The sequence below is a fragment of the Diplotaxodon limnothrissa genome, linkage group LG22 (genome assembly GCF_057381915.1).
Source record: "Diplotaxodon limnothrissa isolate DT_005_m linkage group LG22, D_limnothrissa_male_GT1.1, whole genome shotgun sequence".
NCBI classification, from domain to species: Eukaryota; Metazoa; Chordata; class Actinopteri; order Cichliformes; family Cichlidae; genus Diplotaxodon; species Diplotaxodon limnothrissa.
This window is the reverse complement of record NC_140616.1, coordinates 24109896-24126594: the sequence shown is the minus strand read 5'-3', so window position 1 is coordinate 24126594 and position 16699 is coordinate 24109896. Positions and strand designations below refer to the sequence as shown.

The 16699-nt window shown below is 41.0% G+C and overlaps 1 protein-coding gene across 1 annotated transcript in view; it reads left to right on the top strand.

Moving 5' to 3' along the window:
* The window catches only part of csmd2 (CUB and Sushi multiple domains 2), a 284791-nt gene that overhangs the window by 181660 nt on the left and 86432 nt on the right, over positions 1-16699 (top strand). The window contains exons 26-30 of the mRNA XM_085346642.1: positions 3532-3658; positions 11685-11887; positions 12080-12271; positions 13720-13858; positions 14077-14264. Of these exons, the coding sequence (XP_085202768.1) occupies positions 3532-3658; positions 11685-11887; positions 12080-12271; positions 13720-13858; positions 14077-14264 (849 nt within the window). The remainder of the gene's footprint in view (positions 1-3531; positions 3659-11684; positions 11888-12079; positions 12272-13719; positions 13859-14076; positions 14265-16699) is intronic.

The window sequence follows — 16699 nt, the reverse complement described above, 5'->3', positions numbered from 1 at the left end:
ACAACATTCGCCAAACTGTATTTCCCCGAACACGTTTGTCCTCCCGATGCTCCTTTCACTGCAGATGATAGCTTAACATCCGGAGTGAATTTAGGAGCAGATGTGGGACTGTTTCTGCTTGTAATGGCGGGATTATTTTCTCGCAGTGAGGACACACTGAGCACAGATGGGGAGGGTATAGCGGGAAGGGCCAGGAAGGAGAATGGAGTTTAAAAAAAGGGGGTGGGGGGGGGGGGGGGGGGGGGGGGGGGGGGAGTCTGGTGTATACTGAAAGTCACAGAAGAAGAAATTTGCAAGGTTGAATCTCACACAGAAGCTCCGATGTGGACACCAGGATGTTATTATTGTTATGTTTGGGTATGTGTGCACATCTAATGTCATTCAAAAATGATAGCCCACTACACAGAAAACGAGAGAGAGAGAGAAATTCCATATTTGCAAAGCAGCAACATGACTTCATGGGTTTCATTTGTGATCATACTGAAAAAGCATTCTGGGAAAAAAATGAAAAAAATAAAACCACTAAGACTGAGACTGAGACAAAGGGAAGAGACGCTGAGCTGAACTTTGATGAATGTGGGGGCAGATTGAAGGGGTAGAGTGGTTCGGGGAGTTATACTGCTATGGCAGCATTGAGCGGTAGTTTCTTAGGTCATAAGGCAAGAAGAAAGCGATGGCTTTGTCTTACTGTGATAGATCACTGCCTTTTCAATCCACGAAACAGCAAGTTTTCTTCAGCACAAAAAAAGGATAAGGGGTAGGAAAAGCTTGAAAATAGACTGAAAGCCTCAGCAGGAGCGTGAAGAATGATATGTTCATATTTTTATTTTTTGGGTAAATGGCCTGTATTTGTATAGCGCTTTACTTAGTCCCTATGGACCCCAAAGCGCTTTACACTACATTCAGTCACACACACATTCACACACTGGTGATGGCAAGCTACATTGTAGCCACAGCTGCCTTGGGGCACACTGACAGAGGCGAGGCTGCCGGACACTGGCACCACCAGGCCATCTGACTACCACCAGTAGGCAATGGGTGAAGTGTCTTGCCCAAGGACACAACGACCGAGACTGTCGGAGCCGGGGCTCGAACCGGCAACCTTCCGATTACAAGACGAACTGTCAACTCTTGAGCCACAATTGCACCACATCTTAATGTTTTTAAGAAACGTTTAACTATGGTGATCGTTGTTACTTAAATGTACACCAGTCAGGGATAACATTATGACCACCTGCCTAATATTATGTTGGTCCCGGTTTTGCTGCTATAACAGCCATCACATGTTGAGACATGGACTCCACTAGACCCGTGAAGGTGTGCTGTGGTATCTGGCACCTAGATGGTATTGACAGAACCTTTAAGTCCTGTAAGTTGTGAGATGTTGCCTCCATGGATGTTTGTCAAAGAAACATCCACATTGATGGCTCGACCCAAGGTTTCCCAGCAGAACATTGCCCAAAGCATCACACTGCCTCCGCCAGCTAGTACACCCTGGTGTTTTCCAGGTAAACGACGCACATGCACCCAGTTAGCCACATGATGCAAAAGAAAACAGAATTTATCAGACTAGGCCAAGTTTTTCTATTACTCCGTGGTCCAATTCTGATGCTCACATACTCATTGTTGGGGCTTTTTCAGTGCACAGAGGTCAGCATGAGCACCCAGATTGGTCTGCAGCTATGCAGCCCCAAACAAACTGCGATGCTCTGTGTCTATTTTGGCACCTTTCTATCAGAACCAGCATGAACTTTTTCAGTAGTTCGAGCTACAGTAGCTCATTCGTTGAATCGGACCACGCAGGCCATCACTCAGCATTAGTTTACCACTGTTACTTTTGATAGATACTGCACCGCAAACCAGAAACACCTCAGAACAGCTGCAGTGTTGGAGATGCTCTGACCCAGTCATCCGGCTATCACAATTTGGTCAAACTCGCTCAAATTGTTGTGCCTGCCCATTTTCCTCGTTTCTAATACATCAACTTTCTGGAAAAACTTTTCATTTGCTCCCTGATATATTCCATGATAAATGGGATATTTGGAGATAAAGTATCTGAATTTCAGCAGCGGGACCACACCTCCAAGCACACTCTCTCCGGTTCTTATCTATGTATGATCCCCCAGTTTTACCCCACTCTCTCTCCCGTTTTCAATTCTTTCACTTCTATTTAGTACATGGGGATCTGCCAGGCTCGGCTCACTTCACCTTTATCTACTAAAATGCTGTCAAAGCTAAAGTGAGGACGTGGGCCATTATGTTATGCCTGTTTGGTGTATAATGTACTGTATAAGGAGGTTTGAAAGACAGAAATATATTTGTTTGCATTTAGAAGAAATGACATATTTGCAGCATAAAAGGTAACAAAGTATTTTTGTCTGTTTGTGGAGAAATCGCAGCTTCTCCCTCTCTGATGGTCAGTTTGTAAAGTACTACAATCTTATGTTAATTTAAGTGCTCCTGCAGTCAGTCCCCCTTTCCCCCCCCCCCTTCCTATTCTCTGTTTTTCTCCCTGCGTGTCTGTGTTTAGTTGCTGTATTGAAGTACAAGGCTTACTTGTCACTGATGGATTTCACAGACCATCATCACCATCATCATCAGTATGATTTCCAGACCTCAATTTTCCTTCTGTTTGAAGGATCCATTTTTCTCTCAGGGGAAGGAAAAGAAACACGAGCCACTTTTAACATCTTCTTGTCAGTTACAGTGGCCTCACAAAACGGGAACAAAAAAAACCACTTAAAATCTGATGTTAAACATTTTTTCTCTTCTTTTTTTTCATTCAGAGTAATTTGTGGTAATTGAAGGAAGGGCTGAAAATTGCTTTTCAGTCATAGTATTTCTGAAAGCACTTTATTACTTAAGTTACTGGAAAAGAACCCGATTTTGTTCCCCTTTTTCTTGACAGATTGTTTTGGCGCTCCGATTTTTGCTTTGCTGTTTCCCAGAATGTGTTTTTGTGTTGACAAATTTCTAGAGACTGAGTTTATGTTGGTTATGTTTTGTGAACTGTGATATGATACTAGAGAGATCCTACTGACTGCAGCCACTAGTACTAAACACACACTCATAACAATGGCACTCATCTGATGAGCAAGTCATTCACAGCCTATCGTGTTGCGCACCTATACTTTTGTTTGACACTCTTCACACTTCCTTAAAAGTGGCAGTGAACTGGAGTATGATGAATTGAATATTGTGTTGTTCAGTCAACAATTCCATCAGCTTTCAAAGATGAGATCACGGTTAAGATGGTGAATTGCCTTTGCTGAGCCAAAGAGACACAGAGTGTATCGAGTTGGCCGCTCTCCCTCCTATCATTCAAATTTCTAACTACATGATGGAGTCTGTCACATTGGAGGATTTGACTGCTATGTCAATAATTAATAATGATGAGAGGGAAGCGATGAGCTGTACTTTACTGGAAGTGCAGTAATGCAACTTTTGGTCTGTTAAGTATGCTAACCTTTGTTGTAGCAATCATTATTAACTTCTTTTATTCCCCCTCGCTGCTTTCACTCTACTTTTCAGCCGAGTGTGGGGGGACCATCAAAGACGAGCCTTCCGGTCGTATCCTCTCTCCGGGCTACCCGGCACCATACGAGCACAACCTGCACTGCATGTGGACCATCGAGGCGGCCCCAGGAAGCACTATAAGGTCTGAACAACAGTCCTTGGTTTCTTTTTTTTTTTTTTTTTTGCTCTCAGTCTAGTTTTCTGATTACATTGTTTTTTACAGGCTTTCGTTCAATCTACCACCTTTCAATATACTTCCAATTTAGCCCAGCCCCCTTTTGCAGTGGTATTCATCACTTTCACAGGCTGCTGTGTAATCAATCTTCAGTGAGCTACTGTTGGCCAACAGCTGAGTTACAACTGGTTGAAAGGAAATGCGTCCTCTGAGTCTAAAGATGTCAGACTACAAAAAAAAAGCAAGTCAAGCGCTCTGAGTTTTTGAGAGATCTTGCAGGTTGTATTGGTTTTGATACATTCCTTGTTTGACACTTTTGCACTTTTGATCAATAGAAACTTAAGTTTATATTCAGTATTTTCATCGTTTCACCCCCTGGTGTTGTCAGTCTGTTAATGAAACTATTTGCTCTTCTTTACCTCGCCTCACCTCGTCTTACCTCCATAATTCAATACGTAGCCATTACTCTTGCCCTTGGAGGAAGGAAAAACACCTTCAGGCTTCTGTGTGTTTGTTTAATCACTCAATTTGTGTTCTTATAAATGTAAGATTGTGCAAGAGTTTACTGAGTTCTTTTGAGCCTGCAGTGTCACAACAAAACATTTTACACATGATGAGGTCATTAGGATGTTAAAGCCATGGTCATGGTAAAAAGAAAGTGCATTTTCTATAAATTCCAAGGTTTTATATCTCAGGGTAAAAAAATAATCTGGTCCTTGCCAAGTCTTAAAATTGTATATACACACATATATGTTTGTGTGTGTGTGTGTGTGTGTGTGTGTGTGTGTGTGTGTGTGTGTGTGTGTGTGTGTGTGTGTGTGTATTATATACATACATACAATGGTATAGATATATTGAATGGTATAGAAATTTATCATTTATTCAGAATAGCACTGGATAACTGGATCAGTGTGCTGTGATGGAGCATCAATTAAATCTGATAAAATAATCGTGTAAGCCTCATGGCACAGTGTACTTCAGCCTCTGGGAGAATCCCCTAAATCCATAGGTACACAATAAAAAGGTTCAAGTGGGAGATCTATGATCTCTTATCACTAATTGGATAAACTTCCACTACAAGATCTCATACTAATCCTAATAATGTATATCATGCCTAATGCATCTTTATATATGCACTACACTGTTATTTGATGTGTGCCTCTGTATTCCAGTATACTTGAACTGACATAAATCATAACTGATGAGGAGTAATATCTAGTCACAAATATAGACAACAACACTCACCCAAACACAACAGCAGAGGTTTTGCCGTAGTGTTAATCCTTTTAATGCGTCACTTTTAATCGTGCCACTCTTCCTTGTTTCAGGACTTCTGTGTTTTTGTTTGGTTAGTGTCTGATTCATATCTATTTTCCATCCCAAACAATGCAAACATGTCTTTAAAAAGACACGTTCGGCATGTCGTCATCGTAGATTTGTGTATGCGTGAATGCCGCTGCATATCTTGAACATCTGACATTCCCAGGTCCCTCATGATTGCTAGTTTAGGTTCATTAGTGTCGTCCCTTCCTCTGGCTCCCTGGCATTCCTCTAGAAGGTATGCTCTGGCTCATGTCTTTGATCCTACGCATGAAATTCATTATTGAGAGGAATTTGCAATGCATTAGCCCAGGGATTCCTTGTGTATCATGTGGTGTAGCTGAAGGTAGCACACTAATCAAACTGTACTGAGTATGTGTGAGAGACCAGAAGTTGTGCTGAGTGACCGCTTACATATATACAGCCTAGAGACAAGGTTACCTGGGGACATTGATGGAATTAAAATATAGGTAGGAAGCAAAGAGTGGATTATAGGCATGAAGAGATAATAACAAGATCAAATGAACTGCGATGATAAGGGAGGCAATGAGCCATTTTACTGAGGTAACATTCAGTGGTTACTGCTGCAGACCACATAGTAAACTTAACAACGAAGCTGTAAATGTTCATCTTAAACACAGTGTTCAGTAAGAAAACATATACTCTAATTTGTATTTATGATATTGAACTTGGTTTTAACTGTTCGCAAGGCATCAGTGCTATAATTGGAATAAAGGATAAATCTGAGAAGAAAATAAATGTGGTCAGCCTCATCCCCCTGCATCAAATATTGCAGTTCTGTCAATTCAATTCAATTCAGTTGAATTCAGTCTTATTTACAGCATCACATCACAACAACGGTCACCTCTAGGCACTTTGTATTATAAGGTAAAGACCCTACAATAATACAGAAAAAAAAACAATCAGGCAGGCTGCTATGAGCAAGCATTTGGTGACAGTGGGGAGGAAAAACTCCCTTTTAACGGGGAGAATCTTCCGACATACTCAGACTCGGAGAAGGGCAGCCATCTGTCGATTCCAGTTGGGGTTGATGGGAGGAAGACAGGACAAAAGATATGTTGTGGAGATTAGTAATAACTCATGATTAAATGCAGAGTGGTGTATACACACAAAGAGTGAAAAGTGGTGAAAAAAGAAGAAACAGTAAATCATGGCAAACCCCCAGCAGTCGATGCCTATTGCAACATAACTAAGGGAAGGTTCAGTCTCACCTGATCCAGCCCTAACTATAAGCTTTATCAAAAAGGAACGTTTGAAGCCTAATCTTAAAAGTAGGGGTGTCCTAACCTTTACACAGAAGAGGGTCTGAAAGGTCTGTCTCCTACTTTTAAATACCCGAGGAACCACAAGCAAGCCTGCAGTCTGAGAGCAAAGTGCTCTGTTGGGGTGACATGGTACTATTGGGCCTGATTTCACAACATGTATGTGAGCAGAAGGATTTGGCGTCAGTGATAACACAAGCTATTATTTGGTGTTGGTGCACCAACCTCTGCACTGCTGGAGACAAAAAGATAAGTCTTCTTAGTCAATAATGCTCTTTCACGGTGTAACCATGGCACTTACCCACTTTACAAGCATCCATATGTGAGTTTAGAGTGACAAACCTGTCACCTCACCATTACCATAAACTCACCACATCAAGGCATCAATACCAAAGGACACTTTGCGCTTGTCTATAAGATGCCAGAATGATGACGAAATGGGAATGATAACAGGCTGGGTACCATGAGGTGGGTTTTTTTTTTTTTGGGGGGGGGGGGGGTCTTCAGCCTCTGCTTTTATCTCACTGATTCATTTTCCAATGTCTTTCATACCTTTTCCTGCCTAAGAATAATTGCAACCTTACTTTCTTCTGCATGATAACACTGCTTACATGCTATTACATCATGTGCCTCACAGTAAATGAACTGGACAAAGATCGCCGTGACCGCAGAGTTTTTCAGGTGTCCAGCCGGCGAAGAGATGCCGACCGCACTGTCTCGTTTGTTCCGTCTTTTTTAAAGCCTGCTGTATAAATGCGTCTCCATCCTGATGAATGATCCCACAGGGACAGTCCCACAGAGGCCACATTTACACTTATTGATGAGGTTAGCTTTCACTGTGACATTTGCTTTATACACACGCTCTCAATTAGTTTTAAAAAAAGAGTTGCAGGAGTGTGTTTGCTCTACATCTCTTTTCTTTGTCATTCCCTTCACACCACACATATCCATACACATCCGCACATACTTACTTATTTATCATCTTCATGCACGCATGCACCTACTCTGAAGACTCCCCACAGGACTTTTGATTGCAGCTAGACTGTTTTGTATTCATATGAGAGATTCTCGACACTCTCTATTTCTATCATATGAATACAAAATAGTTAAGGAAGAATCAAAAGAGACCTAAGAAATCTCTTCCATCCTTCTCTTCTCCATCTCGTCTCCTCGCGGCGATTCCTCTGACACTTGATTGAACCATTTTATCTTGCTAAGAGGGGACTGAGTGTAAAAGGAGACCCCTCACCGTAAACTTCAAAACATGGTTCCCTGTGATTCCACAAAACGTTAACTGCACGCAGAGATCCAAATTTCCTTTTCCTTAGCGAGATAAACTGTAATACCCACTTTTCTCAATATGTTGCTTCATTCATCTTTCTTGTACCTCACTCCCGCCCCAACCCCCGCAAAGTACTTGAGTTAAGTGGGGAGGCTTGCTTCCTAGTTGGAAAGTAACATTTGTCTTCCTGGTCCTGGTCCCTCTGAAAAAAAAAAAAATCAGGGAATAGTCAAAGAAAAATGCCTGCCAGGAGGATTGGTTCTTTAAAAGACGAGTACATTCTCAATGGTCTTGCACGTGTTCTTCTGAGAGCTCTAATGTCAGCATGTGTTCTTACAATCGTCCTGCAGGACTCTTACTCTCTTTCTGTATTCTAGATGTCACTCTCTTCGCATCCCTCACATGTGAGTGTTCATTCCTGACTCAGAAAAAAAGATGCGGTATTCAGATGCTCTATAAAAGAAACCAGTTATCCCGACATGCACCCCAACGTCCATCCTATCAATTCAACTGCTCATCCTTACATCCAGAGCTTCCTTTGCTTGCCATCAACTTCTTATTCTCCTGCTAGTATTCTCTTCTTCCAGCAACCCAGCAATGATTAACATTGATCGTGTGTTTGCTCCTTGTTTCATTACACCTCTGTCTTTCCACACACCATTCCTTCTTTTATTTAACACACACATCTGGAAATCGAGAACAATGCTATTAAACAGCTTGGTTGACTTAAGGCATGAGATTCTTCTACACGTGAGTTGGTCCAACACGTGACTTGTGCTTGATTCTGACATTCTGGATTAGGCAAATCCCCCACTCCCAAAAAAACCATTATGCTCAAGCACAAAATCAATATTGTCTCAGTACACACACACAAGAACAAGAAGGCAGATGCCCATACATATATTTGAAGAAAAAATATTTTTTTGGTTTTATTCATTTATTCAATCTGGCAAATTCAGTGAAACATTTCAGCATCTCCTGTCTAAAGTATGGGGAGGTGGAGCGTAAGTGGATCATAGTACCTGAGGGTTTCATAACAGCATTTGCATAACAAGCATCTAACTGCCAGAGGCACGTACATGACCAGGATGGAGACCTTTGAACACAGTCTTTGTTTGCTTAAAGTGAAGGGAATAGTCAGCATGCGGAATATTAGCAGAGCAACACTCAAACTACTACAAATATAATGACGCTTAGGGTCATGTGAGAAATGCTTCAGTAGATCATCGCAATTGTGGCATGTGCAAAAGGTTTGCTTACTTACACCTGTGAGCTGTCAAGGAGAGTCGCTTTCTTGTGCTGCTGCACTTCAGAGTCAATTGTCCTGCTCAAGTGCTCTTCAGCAGGAGTTGATTTAAAAAAAAAAGGTCACACTTACACCCACGTTTTGATTCAAACCACTGAAAGTTTGAGATCTGTTTCGTCAGACTTTTGTTTGCAGTGGCAGCAGCCTAAAGAGGTCTTTTTTTTCTTCTTTCTTTTTTTGTTTAGCGTTAATAAAAATGTAAAGGTTTGACTCTAACAGAAACAGAAAAAATGTAAAGATGTCTCATCTATGCATTTGTAATATTAGCATTTTAGCAGCAGAGAGATTAGCAGGGAAATGAATACCATGAGAAGGAATGATATTTATTCCAGTTTCTTATCATAGGAAAGGTTGTGTTGTGAATGTGATGCCATACCAATATTTATTCATGTGTGGTGCTAAGCCCAAAAGTTCTGATGAAGGTCACAAACAAAAAGAAGCTCATAACTAGGATTTGCCAGTGAAAAATCCTTGCGCAACTTTACTTTTCACTATTCAGCATTGAGGCATATTATGATCCTTTAGCAGATTCTGAGAAAAATCTCAGAAATTCTATCGCTAAAGTTTATAACTTTAGTGATAGATTAGAGTGGTACATTTAGGAGAAGAAACTCACAATTTTCTAAGAGCCATGCCAACAATAAGTGTTTTTACCATTAGCAGACAGTGGTGTAAAAATAAGTGACATGTGCATCAGGATTTATAGCATTTTAATCCGAGAGTATTATATCACATTACTCACAAAGGCTCCAGTGCGCCTGATAAATGTAGCAGGTTTACGTCCGTGTGTTCGTATCTGTGTAAAAAGCATCAAAGCTTATGTAAGACTATGTAATGCTGCGTGTCCTTTAAAATAGCTATCGGTGTTCATTTATGTGAGTATTTACTGGTCCGCCTGTCTGCACATGTTTGTTTTATGTGCACTTCTTTCACAAGCATTGCGACAGCACTTGTCAAGTAGGTTACGTACAGTATCCACACACACACACACACGGCACATTGTGCAGGTAGCCTCTGGCTGCTGCTCACACATCAGACAGTATGGGAATCGGAGTCTGACACCAATTATGCAGAAACGGTGGGAACTTGTTGCTAAACCCGACATATCAGTGGGTTGCTGTTTCTCCTCTGCATCATCTATACCTCAAGGCTCTGTGTGGGTCTGTGTGTAAAGCCATGAGAATAGTAAAAGCACATGAAGTACCATGATCCCCAGCATTCACAGGATACTGGGAAACAGATTACCATTCAAGTCACAGATTTTTTTTTTCTTTAAAAAGTGAGCACTGGTAAAATTTATAGAAATTTAAAGCTCGCGTAAGATTCTTCACAAAACAGAAATATACACACCTCTACAAATTGTTTTCTTTAAAACAAATGAACTTAAGTGCAGCATAAGCATTATATTCCAATAACTTTAACTTCAGAATGCAGCTGTTTGCTTTGCATTAATGCTATAATTATTGAAACATGGGGGAAAGTGTCAGGAATTTGCCTCGGTCCAAAATGTTTGTTAGAGAATTAGCATAAAGTTGTTTTTTCTGGTGGATTTTCAAGTTAATTTCCCGCTAAAGTTTTGCACCACCATTTAGTATTTTCTGACATTTTTGCACCATAACTTATATCCACACACAAACAAACACAAACGGCACATGTGCGGGTAGCCTCTGGCCTGTGCACATCCGAGCTCTTATTGAAGGTGTATCGGTGAATTTGTATAAGTAGTGCGCTTGAAGCAACATTAGAGACTGTGTTTCTATTGCTGCAGCGCATTAGAAGACAAATAAACTGTGCGATAAATGCTTTTATTCTGTGTCAGCACAACAGTTTAGCACATCCTCATTACTTTATAGTCACCTATTTTGAAGGCTTGCCAGACAGCAGTGTGTTTCAGAGCGAGAGAAGAAAAAATCAAAGCAACAATTTAAATGATCATAAATACACGTTTGAGTCTCTCTTGCAGGGTAAAGCTGCAAAGTCAACAAATGCCATCTGATCTAGCTTGCACTACTTTGTGCCCTTTTACTCCTCCACAGATTGTCCAAAATCTAACGTACACGCAGTCACTGCAAACTATGCGTCATTATGAATCACGGCACAGTCGAGGCTACCGCACTTACAAACAGGCACAAACGTACCGCACGCTATAGTGCTTTTCACATCCATCGGACCACCAGCTGGCTGACAGCTGTCTAAGCCAAAGTGAAGGGTAGATATTTTGACAGCATCATCTTTCTGATGTCTAGACTGAAACTATTAAATGCTGTGGCAGATGTATCTGTTTGACTGACATTGTGGAACATCCCTTGAATGCTCTGGATCCGGCGTCAGTGATTCATTTTAAAAAGTTATTTGTTTCCCTCGTTTACACTTGACCTTAACTGTGTTTTTGTCTTTCCTCTATTGTCATTGCCTCCTTTAATCACATTAGCTGTTGTAATTTGATTCTTTAACATATACGGTTTGAGGTAATCCGTTTATTTCTCCTGGTCGTCTTCAGACGCATCATTGCATTTTAGAAAATGCGGACGTTATACCTGTTGCTTTATCATAGGGGTAATTTTTTCTTAATATGTATTGAAAAACAATTGCAGTCCTTTCTTGTCTTCCCTCCATCAGAAGGACATGTGGGTTGTAACATATAAGGGTTTTCTTCTTCTTTTTTTCAGAGGTGTTTTGTGTATTTTTTTTGTCTGAGGTTGCTTTCCATTAATTTCATCACAAAGACTCATCCATCAGCTGTCAGTGCCTCTGAAGTCTGTTTTTTTTTGTTTGTTTGTTTTTTTGGGTTTTTGTTTTCAGTCTTCATTTCCTGGTTTTCCACACGGAAGAGGTCCATGATGTGCTTCGGATCTGGGATGGGCCCCAGGATGGAGGTGTCCTGCTGAGGGAGCTAAGTGGCTCAGTGCTGCCCCAAGACGTCCACAGCACCTTTAACACTATCAACCTGCAGTTCACCACAGACTTCTTCACCAGCAAACAAGGCTTCGCTCTTCAGTTTTCTGGTGAGAGAGAGAGAGGGGGGGGGGAAGGATGATAGGAAGTGATGGGAAAGTTAAATGAACATGACTGGGTGGGACCAGTTTCAGCTCTCACACATTTCACTGCAGGAGATGACAATAATACCCTCTTTTCATCTTCTAATCGTGCGCCATTAAATACTCTTTCACTCACTGAGCCTTTCTTTGCTCCTTCAGTGTCTACTGCAACCTCCTGCAATGACCCAGGCATGCCTACTAATGGGACCCGCGGTGGCGACAGCAGGGAACCCGGAGACCATGTGGTGTTCCAGTGTGATCCGGGTTACATCCTGCAGGGGGCCAACAGGATCACCTGCACTGAAATCAATGGTCGCTTCTTCTGGCAGCCAGACCCTCCTACATGCACAGGTACTCTACAACATAACCCCATCCGTATTACGAAAGCCTGTATGGATGAGGATCACAGCTTTACTACTGCTGTGCAAGTGCTAAGACTGAGGCTCCTCGTATTTTATTATAGTCGTATTATTTCCTGCCGCCTGCCTAATACAGTCTACTGTATATCTCCTCTTACTGGCCTGACTTTTGTAGAACAGGTAGAGAATACAGATTCCTAACTCGATTACTTAACAGACTCCTTAAGTGAATCTTAAGTGGCAAACCTGATTGCCATGTTCCCTCGACATTTACTGAAGTCACTGCGGCAGACAGAGAGATCTGATTATCCTGTTCCTCAATAACAACACAGACCTCTCAGTCAGACCTACACTCTTTGTACAGTCTTTGTGTTAATATATTATCGCACGTGGTTCTCTGCTAAACAGTGTGAAGTCATTAACAATAGCAATTAAGAGCTTGTGATTAGCTGCCTTATTTAATTAGCACTTAGCTTAATTAGATCATTTTTGGCGAACAATCGGACACTTCTGACACAGGTGAGAATGAGGTAAGAGAACATCTGTGTGCATTAGCTAGGTTTCAGTTAGATCAATCAACTGCTGCTCCAACGTCCTGTGGGGAAGCTGCACAGCACATGGAGTACGAGCTGAGGTTCTTACAGCTATGTAGCTGTGTTGTTTTAGGGCAATTTTTGACCAGTAAGTTTTTCGTTTGTTTTTCAAATTGATTTTCATTATAAGTTGTCACTTTGCTTGTGCAAAACATTAGAAAAATAAAAATTTAAAGTTAGCAGTTTGTCAGATTCCAAAGCGTAGGGACACTTGGTGATCAGACACAATCCCAACACTCACTGATAAGTATTTATTTTGAGAACAACAAACTCTTTTTGGCTATAATCAGCCATCAGCACAATCGCAGGGAAAAAAACATTATATAGATCCAGGCTATCAAAGTCCAAAAGGCTTAAAGAAGATTTACTGTTGAGTTGTTTCCTGCAGGCTATTTTAACTACTTAATAGGACTTCTGATTCATCCTTCTTCCAGCTTAAACATTGCATATTTTCCTCACTTATATAAACTCTTTTTGTTTGGCAGCATCATGTAGTTGTAATCTATATATAGTTTATTTGAGGTTCACTTGCAGTATACACCATACAATTGTGTGTCCTCTGTTTTGATCATATTTGTTGTTTATTTATTTTTAACTGGGATGATGGAGGCTCATACTAGAAATGTGTTGGTCTTACCCAACAATAAATGCTAAGAAGAACACTTATCAGTGAGTTCTCAAACAAAATGAAACACACATCTATGCAATGAAAAATAAAAGATTCCAGCATCTTAAGATAAACTGAGATCAGCTCTGTTGTTTGATAGCAGTTCAGTTGCTGTCCAGATGCCACTGCTGTTTGCTCCTCGACTGCAGTGAACTGTAATAGATTTCTTCCTTGTCATAGCTCCATGTGGCGGGAACCTGACAGGTCCTAGTGGGCTGATTCTGTCTCCAGACTATCCTGAACCGTATCCTCACGGACGAGAGTGTGACTGGACAGTTACTGTCACACAGGACTATGTCATCTCTCTGACCTTCAACCAGTAAGCATTCAGTAGAAAAGAAAAAGGAAAAAATGTCAACGCATATGTTTTGACTTTTCAACAGAGGGGGGGATTTATGCTTCAGTTGATCTTTTAACCTTTTCCACTTTTCACATTTTATTTTCAAAGTCATCCTAGTAAAGCTATGTTACCTTACTCGCAGCCTATCTAAGCAGCAGTTATGTGATTATATTTTTAATGTTATTCTCTTTAACCAGGTTCAGCTTGGAGCCAAGTTATGACTTTTTGCACATCTATGATGGACCGGACTCCCTCAGCCCCTTGTTGGGTAGCTTTTATGGCACAGATGTTCCCGATCGCATTGAGAGCAGCTCCAACACGCTCTTCTTGGCTTTCCGCAGCGACGCCTCTCTCAGCAGCAATGGATTTGTGCTGCAGTACACAGGTACATGTCTTTTCTTAAAGCAATGCAGTATTTGGTTAATTGGATAAAAAACAGTGACGCTGGGAGAAAGAGTTTTTTTGTCTTTTTTGCATTTCCATTAGAATTAAAGTGTTCATTTTGGCTTCTTTTTTTCCACATCCAGCATCTTATAATTGTGAAGAAAACAGCAGATTTCAAGAAGGTTGCGCAGCTTTATCCCCCGAACAGTTCACATTTTAAAATTCTTCCTCTGGCACAGAGAGAGTGCATTTACCCTCTGCTGCTTATCGACCTTGCAGATTGTTTCTTTTTAACTTTCCCTTCAGTGTAGTCCAGAGCGGATACGATTACCAGTGTGAAAACATTCTCCAGTGAAAGAATGGGTTGTCTGCGCTGCAGCATCCTGATCGCAACCTCCCTGTTTCTGCTATGGCCTGATTGGGTGTCATTATTAACGTGCGCCTCCTAGCAGGAATTCTGAAAACAAACAACTGTCGGCTCGTGATCAGTGCAGCTGCACTAAGGGCCTCTGATAGATTGGAGCAAACAGCATTTTGTTGTGTCATGTCTAAGCACGGTTGACCGCAGCACATTGTTCAGGGGACCCAAATGTATCTGTTCACGAGTGGTCACAGAGGGCCACTTGGTTTAAGGATTGTGTTGCACATCTGTTTGTTCTGCATTTTTGTTTCAGCCTTGTAGGGGACTACCTCACTTCCTAGCAAATACACAGATGCTGAGGAAGCTCTAAATTAGACACAGCATCTATGTTAGGGGCTTTGCTTGAGAGAGCAGTGTTAAATCTTCCTAAGTCTCCCTACCTCTATTAGAGTTGTTTAAGGTATCAGACACTTAACCAATTCCAGATTGACCCCAAAGCTTCCCGTTTCTTGGCTCGCGCTCAGATAGGATTTGATGTACAAGCAGTCGACTGATTTGAGAACTCTACCTGTTTATGCGCCGCAGCCCTCCAACTCATTGGCAAACTGTCCTTAAATGAAGTGAGAAACAATGTTTCGGCAAGACAGCGTTACAGAGTCTACCCCTTAACTCACTCCCAGCAACATTCACTGCAGTGTGTGATATTGTATGGCCAATCTGGTAGAGCAGATGGACCCAGTGTGTGGCTTCGAAAAACTCCCTCGCCCCACTTCCAATTCTCCACACTAATGAACCATAACCAAATAATACATAAATTACCTCCTCGGTTTCAGACAAACAACATGGCACAAAAGCGCGTTTGGCTGCGAGTTCGGGTCTGGTTGGTGAGAAGACAGCACGTCGACGAGTTGGCCCGATCCGGCATTTGGTCAACCCGGCCCTGAAAATCATATTACAAAATGCGCCCGAGGTGCTGTCAGCCTCTTCACTGAGCAGTCTTTATGTCTTTCTGTTTTCTTGTCTCAGGCATCCTTTGATTAGGTCTTTTACGCTTTTCACATTGGCTCTCCAGGGAAATATGTGGACTCAAAGACTTTCCATACCTGAGCCACATTTAAATGACACTCACAAGACACAGACAAGAACATTTACACACAAAAACATGCACATTATTTCTCTAATCCAACACCTTCATCAAATCTTGGGCTCTCTTCCAATTTACCACTAAATGTCTCCTTTAAAAACACAACAATAAAATGGAAAAAACAGACGATGCGTTTCTCACATCTTCACTCACATCTGTAAATCAGGGTCAAGGCTTGTTAAATCAGCTCATTTTATTTACAGACCAGCTTGTGCCAAGGGCCAGCCCTTTCCTAATGCCTACTATATCTATCACAGCTCCGCTGTCTCTTTTCATGTCCATCATTTTTACCCTTCAGCCCCAAAAGCTTGGGGTATTTTTGTCGAGGGTGAGGGCAGGGTGTCCTAGCTGACATCTTTCTTATCGTTGAAAGATGTTTTCACCACCAATATATATATTTCTTTTCATGACATATCAAAACAAGGTTCATGGCTAAATAACCCTTGTTTAGAACAGGTAGTGGCAGTCAGCAGACATACCTGGCCCTAGCACTCTGTGATATCATTAGTTCCCCAACTTTCAGCTTAGAAATTCAACATTTATTTCCTGTGTGTCTAATTCTGTCATCAATGAATTAGAAATTTGATCTAATACACCATGTACTTCAAATCAAATCAAATTCAAATTCAAATTTTATTTGTCACATACACAGTCATACACAGTACGATATGCAGTGAAATGCTTATACAACTGCTCGTGACCTAAAGATAAAAGAAAAGGCTATGAATAAGATGGGAAATAAATATGAAAATTAAAAAGGGTAAATTTAACTAGGAAGGAATAAAATAAAATAAAATATAAAAATTAAAGTTAAAAATGAAATAACTGTACAACACAAATTAGAATGAAGGGTAAATTTAACTGGGAAAGAATAAGATAAAATATATAAATTAAAGTTGAAAATACAACAAAATACACAATATAGAAATAT